At 41.5% G+C, this 16,655-nt stretch overlaps 1 protein-coding gene across 2 annotated transcripts; it reads left to right on the top strand.

The window, feature by feature from the left end:
* Positions 1-2,659: 2,659 nt before the first annotated feature.
* On the top strand, positions 2,660-15,858 carry atg9a (ATG9 autophagy related 9 homolog A (S. cerevisiae)). 2 transcript variants are annotated; one of them, XM_050062326.1, is made up of 20 exons: positions 2,660-2,819; positions 3,111-3,172; positions 4,180-4,331; positions 4,454-4,497; positions 4,597-4,661; positions 4,767-4,916; positions 6,510-6,651; positions 6,765-6,905; positions 7,032-7,152; positions 7,335-7,510; positions 7,607-7,729; positions 8,580-8,767; positions 9,512-9,665; positions 11,337-11,516; positions 12,289-12,501; positions 12,601-12,833; positions 13,034-13,151; positions 13,305-13,572; positions 13,980-14,128; positions 14,225-15,858. In XM_050062326.1, exons 3-20 carry the CDS (start codon positions 4,229-4,231, stop codon positions 14,231-14,233), a joined length of 2,577 nt encoding a protein of 858 aa, XP_049918283.1. In that variant the 5' UTR covers positions 2,660-2,819; positions 3,111-3,172; positions 4,180-4,228; the 3' UTR covers positions 14,234-15,858. The 2 variants fall into 2 exon arrangements, with proteins under 2 accessions (XP_049918283.1, XP_049918284.1); XM_050062327.1 differs by having other exon boundaries at positions 2,664-2,919.
* Positions 15,859-16,655: the final 797 nt, after the last annotated feature.

Below are 16,655 nucleotides of genomic sequence, written 5' to 3'. Positions count from 1 at the left end.
ATCATATATGAATATTCATCGCAGCACAGAGCGGCAGAAGGTGAGCTTGGCTTTGTAGAGCATCATCTCGATGCCCTGGAGTCAGCTCCTGCACCCCATCTACTGTAGGCTCACTGAAATACCACACACAGGCAAATACCAGTGTTAGGAGATTAATATTTTTCATTTAGCAATATTTAGTAGGCTATTATTAACCGTACTGTCCTTTCCAGTCTCAGTATTTGTGCTACTTTCTCTATCTGAGTCAGAATCTTTGGCACTGGGATTTGGCACTAATTATAGGCTAAATAAGAATTTATTTATTATTCATTTATTATTTGACATTTTATGGTTCATATCTGTTGAGTGTATATATGATCTTGCCTGTGGAGAAATTAAGCTTTTTTTTTTTTCATTAATTAAAACACTCGGGTAATTAATTGAAATTAAATAACTGGAAGTATATCAACTGGCTACTGTCTCTATTTTTCTAATTAGCACTTTTACATAGCTCTTCCCAGGGGTCTGCTTTTATGTCTGGAACCTCGTGTCTACAACGGGCTTGAGACGCACTCTTGTTGAGGACTTGGCTCAGATTCTAGAGTTACTTCTTATCCTGAGGCCTCCTTAAGGAATCTGATCCCATTTGATTCGGCGGTGGGAACCTCTTGCAACTGCATGCCTTTGCTGACAGCGACCCCGGCAGGATTTGGGCCCTGGACCTTCCGCATGGAAGACGAGTGCTCTAACCACTACACTAGGGAGGCCCCTTAATGATAATAATATAATATATGATAATAATAATAATAATAATAATAATAATCTTCTTTTTTTTCTTTTACTGTATATCCTCTTGAGACCTCGTGACCTCATATAAGGACATCACATATTGGTTTTATTGGACCTTATACTTCATTCTTCTTAATGTAGACCTGTTGTCCTCATTCGTGGACACTTATTGTGCCATCTAGTGGCAGTAAGAGCACAGTACAGTAATCCATGTAAAAACAAGATGGCAGCCATCTCTGCCAAGTCAGTCTGCAGCCAATGCCAACACAAAAGTGGACAAGGTCCAAAACCTGATCACATTTTATGGTTTAAACTTGTTTATTTGTGATTAATAATGTTTGTAGTTTGATATGGCAACAAATTTTAACCAATTTTAGCAACAGTGACAAGATAAGATGCTGTTAATTAGGAAGTACTCATTTAAAGATATTGGGAATTTATCATCAGCTTGTTGAAGGACACTGGGACTTTAATAAGTTGACAATGTTAAATTTTAAAACTTATCAGGTCCTACTGATCCCAAATAGCTAAGTGAAATTAAAGATGCATATCAAACAAAAGTTCAGGTCTTAGGAGGATAGTGCATGTTTTTATGCAGTACATGTTGTTAGCAATATCGTTTCACTTTCCCTTCACAAGCTTTGAGCAAGCAATTACGTAGATGTTACAGATGACTCATCATTGATATGATCATGTATTACAGTAAAGCAAAAGTAGTAGGCTCCTCTAACATCACATGTTCCATTTTATTTCAAAATAAGACACAACAAATATTTGACGCCTTAAAATATTCAAAGTCTGCGTCATAATAGGAGCATGTTATTATTTTTAATATAAATGTAGAACCTTTTATTGAACATTTGGAGAACATACAAAAGCATAAACATAAAACATCTCGTAGACGATGTGCTTTCTATACAAATACAGAGCAAAATAATAGTCAACTTTGATGAAGATGAGGAAAATAAATAAACAAAATAAAATAGACTAGGGGGAGATTTATATATAAATAAATAGAGAATATTAAAAAAAAAAAAAAAAAAAAAAGCAATCAAATTAAAACACCAGGCAATCCAAATGTGACATAGCAGGACCATAATTCAAAACAACAAGAGCTGAGAAAAGTCAATACTTCTTTCTTGCAGACCTGTCACTGTTCTTTTTTTTTCCGGTGACGATAAACACAGCTTTAAGTCAATTATAAACAATTACTTGTACCAATTATTAGTGTAAATGTATTTGTATATTGTGGTATGTGCACTTAAGTGTATGTATATAGTGGTATGTCTATTGTAGTGGATGTATTGTGGGATATGTTGTGATGTATGTCTTGTGGTTTATGTGTTTTATTGTGTCTTTCATGTTTATAGTGTGTTGTGGCTGCATAATGTTTTAAACTGTATATATTTGATAACATGTTAGGTCTACACATAAAAGCCCAACTAGGGACATGAGGTGTGCAACACATCAGTCCCATTCTCTATGCTAGATTTAATCATCCCTATCAAATTAAAATTAAAATCAAATTATTCCTCCACTCACTAGAATTAATATGGTCTTTACCCATGAGTAAGATAATACTTATTATGTCAGGGACTGACGAAACATGAAGCAGCATCACCAAGAGTGTGCTTTCAATATGACAGTACCTCTCTGACTGTATTGTGAAGCTACTGCAACCGACCAGCAGGTGGCAGTAAAGGCTCATCATTCACAGCAATGAGTCAAACCACAGTAATGTGATGGAGGCTCATGCAGGGCGTGTCACAGACGTCCTGTATATACACAACACACTCATAGAGCCCGCCTCTGCTCGCACCGGATTGGCTGCTTTTCTTACAGTTAGGGAACTCTCTCTCTGATTGGTCGACGCCCCTGTCCGTCAGCGGTGACAGACGCCACAGTGCTAGCTGTTTCGAAAATGAAACTGGCTGCTGTTTGACTGCGAGAGGCAGCGAAAAGAAAACGAAAACAAGACTGGTATTAGCTTAAACCTCCCGTGGAGGGTACAGTGTTTCACCCCGGCACAACAGAGGCGGAGGTACCCAACGGTAAGGACTCCACGCGGCGACATATTTTTTGTGAGGGAGGCAGGCCTGTGCTGTCAAACCACGACAACAACACCTGAATCAGTTCTCCTCTGTTGGCTTCGTACGTTCATGTGTCGCTGTTAATTACTACTTTCAAACACTCGGCTATTTCTGCCATTTTGTGTGGGTTCAGCCCTGTGCTGTGCTGTATGCTGCCTGAGTATAAATATGGCATTCAGCCATGTCCTGCTGTCTGTTATGGTCCCAGACAAGACTAAAGGAAAGGTCTCTTCCTTTTTTTTTTTTTTACAGCTGGGAATGTTGAGTAAACAGCAGAGCTGGATGGGACGTGACGTTACTGCACTGCAATGGAGGTAAATCAAGCTCATTTCTTCAGTTGACATAAGAAACACCATAGCTTTGCTTTGAGGCAGTGTGTCTGGATTTGAAGTAGATTAATAGGTTAATGTCACCCATCTTTCCCACCAACAATACAAACTACATATTATGATATCACACTACAAGATTCATTGTTATTACAGTTGGGTAAGCCAAAATGCCTTCTTTAGGAATATTTAATCTTATTTTAGGTTATTTTTGTTGTACTTCATACTTGTTTTGTCATCACTGACTCTTGTTTGTCCTCCAAGCCTTGTAATCATGGTTTTGAGTCAACACAATCTTAATCTGTGGTGTCTTTCAGACCTCCTGGTGGTATTATTATCTACCTGGAGGCTTTTGGATTTTGCTCACACCACTATAACTAACAAATCTCGAGGCAGAGACCCTTGTCAAAGACCCATTTGTTTGGTTTTTGTTTCACTTAACTCGTTTCGGTCTAACTGACGCCATACCACAAGTTTCATAGAGGCTACACACTAGGTAGTCGTTGAATTTGTCATTGAATCAGTCACAAACTACAAATTTACTTTGCTTTTCTGACACATTTTCTATATCTACTCTCCCTCAAAATGTAGGCATGTGTGGAAACAGTTGAGTAGCCCATTTAAAACAAGAGGCAGATTGTCCTTTAACCAGGAAATCTACCTTTAAATCCATTTGTCGGCAAGGATTCAGCTATGGCGTTGCTGCTCTGTTCCTGTTCCTGACCTCTGACCTCACCTTAGAGGGATTAACAGATCAATAGAGTATTCAATAATGAATAAATCAATTCAAAATCAAGGCTGGTGTTGATAGTGAGGCCTCAGTGGAGGCTGTGGTCTATGCTGTCTTCCAAAATATAGGTTGTGTAAGCCTTGAAGTGAGTTGATGATTAACCAACATATGATGTGTAAACCCTTCTCCTTATCATCATTTTTACCGCTCGTCTGTATGTCTTCAACCCTCTTCTTCTCTCTCCCTGCTGTTCTCTGTGCTCCAGTCTGTAGCAGTGGGCTCAGCTACTCGTTGACACTGAAGCTGCCGTCACTATGGCGCACTTTGACACAGAGTACCAGCGCCTGGAGGCGTCCTACAGCGACTCTCCCCCTGGAGAGGAGAACCTGCTGATGCATGTGCCTGAAGGAGCCAAATGTACGACACACATACACAAATCGCGAACTTATCACACACAGAAATTCACCCTTCTTTTTTACACTGATAGTGATGCCTAACAACATCAACACTATTACTAATCGTTAACAAATCTTTTGCAGCCCAATGGCACCACATAGAAAACCTGGACCTGTTTTTCCAGAGAATATCCTTTTACATGGGCGTGTATTCCCTTACAGTTGAATTGTGCTTTATTGCTTCTGCACCATCAAATAAATTTGCAGTATTCCTTAACGTCCATCACGTCTATAATCTGCACCAGAAGAATGGATTCACCTGTATGCTGCTGGGAGAGTTCTTTGAGCTGGTGTATGTATCCCATCCATCAGAAATTATGTTTCTGAGAGACTCGTGTGTCTGTACGAGATTAATTTATGGCAGAGCTTGATCCTCTTTCTCTCTTTCTCCTTGCAGTCAGTTGCTGTTTGTGGTTGGCTTCACAGTGTTCCTAGCTAACTGTGTGGACTATGACATACTGTTCGCCAACAAGTTTGTAAATCACACGGATTCATCTAAAGTCACCTTGCCTGATGCCTTCCGCCCCGTGGAAGTCTGCAGTGCTCGGTGAGTGTGACACTGTGTTAAGTTGATTTAGTTGATGATACTTTTTTGTCGAAGCTGCAGTTGTAACTTTACTGCGAGTGTGTAGCCGAGGAGAGGTGTTTGCTCAGGAGGGTGTTTGTGAGATACATAGCAGTCAGCGGTATGTTGTGCGTACCTATGTCCTAATAAAGAGGCAAACTAGCTACTAAAAAAACGGGGAACCTATTTGTCGTAGTTGGTGTGTGGGAATTGTAGGTGTGTCACACATCAAAAGCTCTGATTGGCAGCCATTGTGAGGGTTGGTAACATTTAAAAGAAGAAAGCCATGACTGGGACATTGGATTGCTTTATTGTACGGAGCAAAGTACAACAAAGCACCAGTGAAGACAACCTACCACTGTCAGTAGACAGTATCACGAAAGCTACCTGTCTTGTTTTTTTCTGATTGTTATTGTCTTATGTCGTGATAACACGTTATAGAAGCTATTATGCACAGATATAAATACAGGTGTGCCTTCAGATTGTGGCACACCCTTTGGTGTGCCTTGGGCACAAAAAGTTTGAAAACCACTGATGTGAATTATCATATGGAGCTGTTATTTATGCCTTAGTTGTTGATCTCCCAGTCATACCTTTTGCATGAGAAAACATAACTTCAACAAGCATAAATATGCAAACATGTAGAAAGTGATGTTACCACCACACTGTTCTATACAAGCACAGTGCACAACCTCAGTTAATAGTGAATTGCTGCAAAACAAGCTGAGCAAAAATTGTCTCTATGTAGTCTAACTGTTTAGCTTAGTTTGCCAAGTATCCTAAAATCTGGCTAATTCGTGTTAGCTACTGGCTGAGACAAACCAGCCCCTCCTCCCTCGCCCAGCGGTAACATTACCTGCAGGCAGTGAATCACATCAGCAGCAGAGGGAGGAGGACAGAGGACAGGACGAAGGACTGATGCTGACTGATGAAAACCAATAACAGACAAAACTAACAACAATAGGCAGGGACATCATAGGCAAAGGTGAAATGCCCAACACTGAGCAAAACAGAAAATAGAAGGAAGCAAGGCTACACTGCAGTGTCAGTGACAAGAAGTCCTCCATGTCCATGATCGTCTCTCAAGACCGCAAAAGTCCCCATGATCCCCAACTTTGACCCCTGGAAATCTTCCAGTCATCTATGAGCCACCATCCAGTCAAATTAGATTTCCATTTTTCCAGTATTGTTCACGTTTTAGGGGCATGTCTCAAGGAAAAAGTCAGTTGTTCCATAACATAAATTTCCTTAACTATTTCCTGAATCGCTAAGGAGTATTGATAAGAGTAGTTGTATCTATAAAATCCTAGCAATATCCATCTCTGCTTGAAAGTGTGATGTGTGATGTTTGATATAAGAAACCCCAAACACCCTCCTAAGTAAGAGCAGTAAAATAAAGGTTTTATTGTCACTGATAAAAAAGCTGAAACATGTCATGAGTTAAGAAATTTAGGTTAGCAATGATGTGTTTATTTTTGCTGTATGGAAACATTAAACATGTTAAAGCAATTAGACATTTTTTAAGAAGGATATTGAACATCTTTGAATTATAGCACGGCATATTTTCTCTCACAGTATCCGAGACAATGCATTTGTGATCTTCGTGCTGATAATCTCTGGGGTGTTTTGGCTACATCGTCTGGTCAAATTCATCTACAATGTCTGCTGCTACTGGGAGATTCGGTCCTTCTACATTAACGCGCTCAAAATGACGATGGTAAGACAGATACAATTATCTTTGAGAGGGATATTTAAGATTTTTGGCCATTAAATACATGTAGATTTCTTGTAAGAGTCATTGCACCACTAACCGTCACTTTCTCTCTTCAGTCAGAACTCCCCTATGCAACATGGCAGGAGGTTCAGGCCAGGATAGTGGAGATCCAAAAGGAGCACCAGATCTGCATCCATAAAAAGGAACTCACAGAGCTGGACATTTACCACCGCATCCTTCGCTTCAAAAACTACATGGTGTGTCCGTTTGTGATGAAACGTTAATCTCGCTGTTTAGCAGCTGAGCTATTTATGCCTCACACAGCTACTTTCAAGCACAATGAAACAGTGTGACCTCAAATCAAAACTTTCTTCCTTCTCAAGGTTGCCATGGTGAATAAATCACTCCTTCCTGTGCGTTTTCGACTTCCTGTACTCGGGGAGTCTGTGTTCTACACCCGGGGTCTCAAGTACAACTTTGAGCTCATCTTCTTTTGGGGACCAGGTGCGTCTATGTTTGATGTGATTCATTACACACGCTGAGTCTGCATGTGTCTGCATTCCTGTGGTGTCATATTCACATGACGTGAATCATTTGCATGCATGCACTCATATATTTACCTACTGTATTTCTCAAGGCTGAGCTTCATTTTATCTCCCTTGTTTTTTGTCGTTGTTGCTCTGTAGGCTCTCTGTTTGAGAATGAGTGGAGCCTGAAACCAGAGTACAAGAGAGGAAGTAACAGGCTTGAGCTGGCCGACAGGCTAGCATCCCGCATCCTGTGGATTGGGATTGCCAATCTGCTGCTGTGTCCAGTCATTCTGGTGTGGCAAATTCTATATGCCTTCTTTAGTTACACAGAGGTAAGTGCTTCACATACACAGACACACAAATGTTATTCAATTCCCTTTGTTATTTAGAGTTTTAGACAATAGTTTGTTGTGTGTTTGTGTGCCTAGGTGATCAAGAGGGAGCCTGGTTCTCTGGGAGCGAGATGCTGGTCTCTGTACGGTCGATGTTACCTGCGTCACTTTAATGAGTTGGACCATGAGCTCATGTCACGCCTCAGCAAAGGCTACAAGGTCAGTGAATCTCCTGCCAGTAGTTGATGCTATTTAAAAGGACAGTTCACCCCCAAATCAAAAATATGTATTTCTCCTCTCACGTTAAGTTCTGTTTGTCAGTCTAGATTGTTCTGATGTGAGTTGTCAAGTGTTTGAGATATCAGCTGTAGAGATGTCTGCCTTCTCTCAGATATAATGGAACTAGATGGAACATAGTTTGGGGTGCATTAAGTGCCCAAAAATACATTTTTAAAAACTCAACAGCAATGTCTCTCTCCAGAAATCATGACCCAGTTACTCAAGATAATCCACAGACCTTGTTGTGAGCAGTTGCATCTAGGAACTATTTTCTTAATACTGAACTACACCTACCAACTGTATCACCGTCCAGAAGGAAGCGTACATCTTTTGCTAGCTCACCTAGCACCACTGAGCTAGCTAACCTTAGAGCTCAGCCAAGAAACATGTCGAGGGCGGCTGTGGCTCATGGAGTAGAGCGGTTCGTCCACCAAGCAGAAGATCAGCGGTTTGATCCCAGGCTCCCCCAATCCGCATGTCAAAGCATCTTTGAGCAAGATACTGAACCCCATATTGCTCCTGATGGCTGTTCCATTGATGTAGGAGTGTGTTAAAGCTGTGTAGCAGGTGGCACTCTGCACAGTGTGTGAATGTGACTCATAGTGTAAAAAGCGCTTTGAGTCGTCAGAAGACTAGAAAGGCGCTATACAAATGCAAGTCCATTTCCCAGTCTCCCATCTATACCATGCTCTTACTGCTTATATTGGTGCCACTGCCTGTAGAGTCAATAATAAAATGCCCGTTTCCTCATTTTTCTCTTCCTTTTCCTTTGTTCTCCTTTTTTATTCAGGCTGCATCCAAGTATATGAACTGTTTCCTCTCACCACTGCTGACAGTGGTTGCCAAAAATGTAGCCTTTTTTGCCGGGTCTCTTCTGGCTGTCCTCATCGCGCTGACTATCTACGACGAGGACGTTCTCGCAGTAGAACACGTCCTCTCGTCAATCACTCTGCTGGGAGTGTGTATCACAGTCTGCAGGTAGGGGATTAGTGTCACGAGGTTAATCTGTCTGATAATCTAACCTATCTAAACACACATGATGATTTTATTTAACAGAAGCATTTTATAAACACAGAGGAATCATTTAATGATGATTCAGAGTAACATGACAAAGCCATAGAGGCTTATTTCCACTGTGACTCAATGAGAAAGGGTGGAGAGAATGAACTACTACAACTACAGTAGCTACAAGACATCACCAGATCATTGCTAATCACCTATAAATGATTACCTTTGTCACTGTACATCAGATCTAAATATAAAACATGAATTGAAGACACAAATCTTCAACTACGTGGAGTGTTAAGGCTGCTAACCATGAACCATTTCTTTATTGCCCTTTTAAAGCTACCCGGAGCCGTAATCCCTTTAATGCTCCTCAGCAGCTTATTCTGCTGTATAACTGATGAGTATAAGAGGGTTTCCTTCCTTAAGTAGCTCTAGACTATTTGATGTCTGTTAATAGCTCTAAATTGAAATAATGAGATATTTGGGAACATGCTCATGAATTGAACTATGTGGAAAAATCTAGTTCTAGTTATATATTTTTAGCGTGTACATTCAACTATCCATCAGTGTTCACAGTTACATCCAGAACTATAGGCTTTAATTTGTTAATTGCTTCAAGAAATCCTCACTACCACTTTTTTATCTCAATATACCTCACTAAGAGTGTTTTCAGTCTTGTAAACACCACCTCTCTCTTTCTGTGTGTCTCTTCAGATCATTTATCCCAGATAAGCACATGGTGTTTTGTCCTGAGCAGCTGTTGAGGGTCATCCTGGCTCATATCCACTACATGCCCGACCACTGGCAGGGCAATGCACATAGATATGAGACTCGTGACCAGTTCTCCCAGCTCTTCCAGTACAAAGCAGTGAGTATGAATACTGAACTGGGAATAAATATCGAAACTCTGAATAATTAGGAGGGAATAAAGGAGCAGTGTGTAGGATTTAGTGGCATCTAGCGGTGAGGGTTGCAGATTGTGATGAGCTGAGACTCCTCCCATGTGCCAAACATGAACTCCCGGTTAGGATTCCTTCAGTGTTCATTGTTCAGGAGGTTTTAACCGGGAGCTGAACTATTCACAGAAGTCTCTTCCTCTTCAAAACAAATGGACCATGTGATTAAAACGGGCACAAATACTAAATAAAGCAATTTACCATTGCAAATCAGTGTTTCTCCGACGCTGCTCAACACTGCTCACATTTTTTCTCAAATAATTTAAGATCCAGATGTTCAAGAGGTTTTTACTAGGAGCCACATAATCCACAGAGGTCCCTTCCATCATTACCCAGTGATTTAAACCAGAAAAAACACTGAATAAAGCAGTTTCAAGTTAAAAAATCTGTTTTTTTCCGATGCTGCTTATCGCGGAGGGGCTGCTGACTATGGTGGCCGACACAAAAACACGAATGGCCCTATCTAGAGCCAGTGTTTGGCTTGTCCATTCTGAGCTGCTGTAGAAACATGGCAGTACAACATGACAGAATCTGTGGACAAGGACCTGCTCCCTATGTAGATATAAATGGCTTATTCTAATGTAACAAAAATACAATTCTTATTTTAAGGTGATTAAACACCACAGAAAATATACTCCATTTCTGCCAGTACATTTCCTAAATCCTACACACTGCATCTTTTACTTTTTAAAAGTGTGCTATATACATGGTGGACATTTTGTCATAAAATCTGAGGTGTAAGTAATTAACATCAATGATGGCTATATTTAAGATAAGATAAGATACACCTTTATTGATCCCACAATTGAGAAATTCCAGTGTTACAGCAGTCAAGGGTAAAGAGTCAAATTAAAGATTTCAATATTTAAAAACTTAAAAAACTAGGCATGCAGAAAAAAGAACAAAAAATACAAGAAACAGCAATAAATAATAATAATATATGCCAGTTTCAAGGCCCTGCAAGTGTGTAAACTGTCTCAAGGACATCAAGCCATCATTAATGTTTTCACTTATGTGTGTGCTGCTTCTACAGAACTATGACGACTCTCAAAAAACAAAACCTTGGTAACACCAAATATTTCTGCTATTTGCTATCAAGAAGTTCGTATGAAGCAATAGTGCCATGCTAAAAAGCACCTTGCTGGTATTAAGAAATGGGATTTACATTACATCCCTGACAGTCCAAGCTGGTTGCATTTTGAATCTTTAATCTTAAAGTCAGAAGTGTTCCTCCATCCATCAAAATGACAGTGCCATTTTAAGTGTAGTAATTTCTTTAAAAAAACAAACCTGCTTTCAGTGTGCGGTGCAAATTTAAATCGTGTGCAAATGGTGTAGTCTACTCAGACATCAAGAAACAGTCATTGCTGCGAGTGATGGAGGCTGGAAAATGTGCAGAGGGAAAGCACCTGTGGTTGAAGCTGCACTTGTCAAGATAATGGTTGGTCACATAATGCAGACGTAATGAAACAGCTGTACAGCTTCTGAAATAGTCGATAAAATTCAGGTAATAGTGCTAGTTATGGACGCTACTCTGCCTTCTGCATGTACAGTGTCAACCCTCTCCCCCTGTTTTCTTCCAGGTGTTTATTCTGGAGGAGCTGATAAGTCCAGTGGTGACTCCCATCATCCTGATCTTCTGTCTGAGGAGGAAGTCTCTGGAGATCATTGATTTCTTCAGGAACTTCACCGTGGAGGTGGTCGGGGTTGGAGACACTTGCTCCTTTGCCCAGATGGACATCAGGCAGCATGGACACCCTGCGGTAAGAGACCAGCACAAGTGGTGTGCAGTCACAAAGACAAAGACTTGAAAAATACCTACATTAATTATGCATAGACTGTAGTTATTGGTGTTACCAGTGCTACACGGTGATCAAGCATACACTGATTACATTACTTGCCCACTGCCCCCACCGTCTTGTCACACTTTTCTTTTTAACTTAATTAGGCCAAAAAACTCTAATATAAAATACTAAGCATGTTATTTAAGTCTGGCCACGGATGCTACAATTATAAACTGAAAGTGTCTGCAGGAGCAGAGTTGCAGCACAAAGTAGCAGGAGTCAGATGTCACTCATCATGTGACGAGTAAGGGGAGTTGACTGATAAAGACAATGGCAAAGGATTTGGTGTCAAAGCGAAAAGCAAAAGTGCATATTTGGCGGTATTACAGATTTAAACCCAGTGCTAATAGGACACCTGATAATGTTAATGAGGCAATCTGCAAACTTTGCCTGATGAAGGTGGAAGCAACGTTTCTTATCTACACACACACCTTCAAGCGCACCATAAAATTGAGGCTGTAAAAACAGGGCCCTGCAGTGAAAGCTCGAACGCAGCTTTAGATCTTCAGTTAAAGATTAAAGTAATTACTTTACAGAAGAGATATTGAGCATCATCAGTGAGAACATGTTCTCATCGTGGCATCTCTAATAGACTGTAACATGCATTAGATTCATTCATTCAACAGTGAAATATGAGTGAATGAGAGTCTGTGTGCTCACTGTGGGTTGACCTTCTGTCCTTCCTCTACAGTGGATGTCAGAGGGGAAGACAGAGGCGTCCATCTACCAACAGGCAGAGGACGGGAAGACGGAGTTGTCTCTGATGCACTTTGCCATCACCAACCCCCAGTGGCAGCCTCCTCGGGAGACCACACACTTCATCAGCCAGCTGAAAGAACGAGTTCACAGAGAGGCCACGGGGGCTCCTTCAGACTCGCATCCACTCTCACTGTCCGAGTCTGAGGTACGGTGATAAACTGACGTCAAGTATCACAGTGGTCATAAATTATATGTCATCACACCCACAGAGGTAAAAACTGATTTACTCTCCTGCCTCTTGCAGCCAAGGAGCCTCATCGCAAACCTCTTGGTGGGTCCCTCTACGCTGACCTCCGTTCATTTCGGTAGGGACAGCTCTTTGACCAATCATGCAGTGGCTGGCTTAGGCGACGGGGCGTCCGCCCTACGCTCCCTCTCCCCAATCAGCAGCAGTCTTCACCTGAGAGGCAGTTTGAGTGCGGCTCACAGGGCGTCCGGCCACACTTCAACTATGAACAAAGCAATGGCAGGCTCTGGGTAGGACAATCATGCCTCAACTTAATTCCTTTTCAGGCTCTGTGCAACACTAGATATTTACTGAGCAGCTGGAGGAAAATCTAAATGTGCTTCGCCATGGATAACCTAGTTTAAACCCTCTCTTTTCATCATCTGTTCATCCCTGTCACCTCCTCTTCATGTCCTCATTTTCTCCACACGTCTGCATTGTCTTTCTGTAGGACTGACGCCCGAACTGTGAGCTCAGGCAGCAGTGCATGGGAGGGTCAGCTCACCAGTTTGGTCCTGTCAGAGTACGCCTCCACTGAGATGAGCATCCATGCTCTTTACATGCACGAGGTAATTGTGTGTGAGCATGTGTGGGAGGAGAGTGGAGGATATCTGCGTGAGGCACAAACTGAATAAAGCAGTGTGTTGCCATGTTTGTCTTCTTACCCTAAATATCTCACAGATCTTCTCCTATCTATTCTTCCTTTCTTTTTTCCCCTGTAGCTACACAAGCAGCAGTCCCGTGGCGAGCTGTCCCGTCACACATGGCACCGGCAGGAAAGCGATGAAAGCAGTGACAGCATCCCGGATGAAGTGAGGAGTGAACCTAACCCTCACTCCAGACACTTCCCTCGCTCACACACTTTCCCCACCACAGTTCCCAGTCCCAGTGCCATTCCCACCTCAGCTTCAGCCATCGGTGGTACCACTTTGGGCCAGGAGGGGGCTTCATCGCGCAGCAGCCAGCAGCGCTCTAGTGGGCCTGCCACAGGTACCTTTTTTATTATCTCCTCATGTTTCACATCACATGCATTTCAGTGCTGCTTGTTTTAATATTATTGCACTCATGACTATACAAAACGGCAAGTAGGCTGTTTTAGCAATGGTCATTTACCTTAAACTTGCTACCTTATTTAGGTAAAATGAGACAGTATCATATAGATAACTCCTCATTTCAACTTCACAAATCAGCCGTACCTCGTCCAATGCATAGCTTTCAAAGCAAGCTACAGGAATTACTAGAAACAGAACATTGCCCAGAACATTTAAGTCTTCCAGGATAGTATTGTTCTTGGCATGGACGGCCCTTTTCTCAGCACAGTAACTGTACACGTCCTGTACAGATCAGTGTTAATTGCTGACACTTGACAATACTGTCTCTGTCTTTCTGCTTTCCAGACGCTTTAGGTTCAGGGGGGAAAATAGTGAGGTCAGCCCGGGGTGTGCCCATGGGAGGGTGGGCAGAGGAGGGTCAGGCAGCACCACGACACCATGAGCCACTACCAGAGGAGAGCTCAGAGGATGAAATGCCTCCTCACATACACAAGGTGAATGCTGTTTGTGTGTGATTGGAACAGTGGTGTTAATTAACCTGTGTGCACTGCAAATAAATGGACGTCTTTGTTCTCTTTCTCTTACTTTAGATCACATAACCAAGCCATGTGAATAAATATCAGCACCCCACCCTCCATCGATGTCCACACACATGTCCTCGTCCTTGACCAAACTGTTTCTCAGCCATCTAAACTGACACAGGTGAAGATGTGTCAGAGAGGAGTACCATGATCCCTACGAACACTTTACTAGTGAAATCATCCGGATAAGTTGTGACTGATGCCACCATCGACCATTCAAACACACTGTAAGACTTACTACATGCCTACACAGGCAAACAGGGTAAATATCTGTATGTGTGCATCAGAAGAGGACCTACAGGATCCAGTTATTTCTAACAGCCATTGAAACCATCAGATAACGCTATGCTCTTTTATAACATCAAAAGATAACATCATAAAAGTGCATGTGCTGCTGGGATGTAAACGAAAATAGTGAATCCTTTAAAGTATGGCGCTAGTGCTGTAGAAGAATACACAACAGTTTGCCCAAAATGTTGTCACAATAATCCTAATTGTGCTGTCTGTATTGTTTCCCTGTTTTACAATCAGATTGCCCGGGAGGTGAAATTTGAAGAATGTATGGTGTCTCTCTGACAATAGCAGCATTCACCAAAATGTGTTTAGAAAGATTCTGGTGACACAATTACTTGCATTGTGTTTATGTTACCGTACCAGCGGCAGGAGGCTGTGTATCCTACCCTGTGCTTTGTATTTCAGCTTCTGCCTCTCCACAAAACAAATGAAGGCCTCAAATAGTCATATCATTTTACTCCTTAAGGATTTTTTTTTATTTCTCTGCATTTATTGCATTTAAAAAGTTCATGTGAATTTTCCAAACCGTTAAGAAGCTTTTCCCAGAGTCTGGCTCAGTTTGCACACATAGATGCTTGTTTAAAAGACCACTGTACAGCGTAGCCCAGCGTTCTGCTCGCACACATGCACTGTGTAAATAAATGTCATCAGGTTATTTCACAGAAATCATTCAGAATATTTAATTAATTAAATTCACACAGTTAGAAGGCCAATAGTCTGTGACGTGTAATCAGACAGGCACATTTTAATCTGATTTAACCCAGGTTTTCATTGTTAACCATTCATTACTTTTCAACACTTTTATAAGGGCGCAGGAAACAATGGAGGCTGTTTTAAGCATGTAATATTGACTTCTGTGCCATACAAAAAAACCCTCAAGCACAAGTGCATGACCATTGTCCACACATTCTCCTAACTGTCCTCCACATCCTGTTAGATTACAGCATGACTTCCCCCCCCCGTTCTCCTGTCATTACGCAGCAATTTCTTTAAAAGAGAAGAATTTATGCACTTTAATAATCTGTTGATGCAGAGGGTGTCACTTAACTGGGATTGTTTGTATGTGTATGTTTTCGTATATATATATTTTTTAATTATTTTATTTATCAGAGGGATGTGCCATGATGATTGACTGTTGTGAATAAAGGTTTGGTATTATGTTGTACACTTGGATGGGGATAAAGAAGCACTGTCACACTGTTGACCCAGTGTGGTGAAGGGTGCAGTGATGTAGTGCGGTAAATTTAGATGAAAAGTGATTGTATCTGGCTTTTGTTATTTGTTTTATAGATCCTGTAAAATACCATTTTGTACAGCTGTAAATTCATCCATTAAAGGCAAGGCAATGATGCAAAGGTTCTGTGTGTTATGTTAGACTGAAAAACAACTACCACGACAAAGTGACACACAGTGACTGACTAAATGTGCATATTTTGTAGTTAAAAGCCTCTTGAGCTGTTACATTATAAGTTTGCATTCAGTCATTAGCGATAACGTTTCCAATGTCTTTGTGTATACAGTTAGCCTAAGTTAGCATAGCCTAAATTAGCATACGGCTAACTATCTTGAACTTTGGGTTGCTACCTAGCATCAGTTAGCTACTATGGCAGTCTAAAGTTAGCATACGGCTAACTATCTTAGGACTTGGGTAGCTACCTAGCGTCAGTTAGCTGCTAATGACACTCTAAAGTTAGCATATGGCTAACTACCTTGAACTTTGTGTAGCTACCTAGCATCAGTTAGCTGCTAATGACACTCTAAAGTTAGCATATGGCTAACTACCTTGAACTTTGTGTAGCTACCTAGCGTCAGTTAGCTGCTAATGACACTCTAAAGTTAGCACACAGCTAACTATTGACTTGGGTAGCCAGCTAGCGCCAGTTATCTGCCACTGACGCTCAAAGTTAGCATACGGCAAACTATCTTGAATTTTGGGTAGCTACCTAGCATCAGTTAGCTGCTAGTGACACTCCAAAGTAAGCGAACGGCTAACTATCTTACACCTTCCGGTGGCTAGCTAGCGTTAGCTGCTTACAACGCTCTAAAGTTAGCATACGGCTAACTGTGCCACTGCTTTGGCTGGCTGGCTGTGGCTAGCTAGCCAGCTAACGTTAGCTGCTAACAGCGCTCTAGAATTAGCATACGG

Source organism: Epinephelus moara, chromosome 14 (assembly GCF_006386435.1).
Source record: "Epinephelus moara isolate mb chromosome 14, YSFRI_EMoa_1.0, whole genome shotgun sequence".
NCBI lineage: Eukaryota > Metazoa > Chordata > Actinopteri > Perciformes > Serranidae > Epinephelus > Epinephelus moara.
Note: the sequence above shows the minus strand (reverse complement) of the source record. Positions and strands in the feature narration are given on the sequence as shown.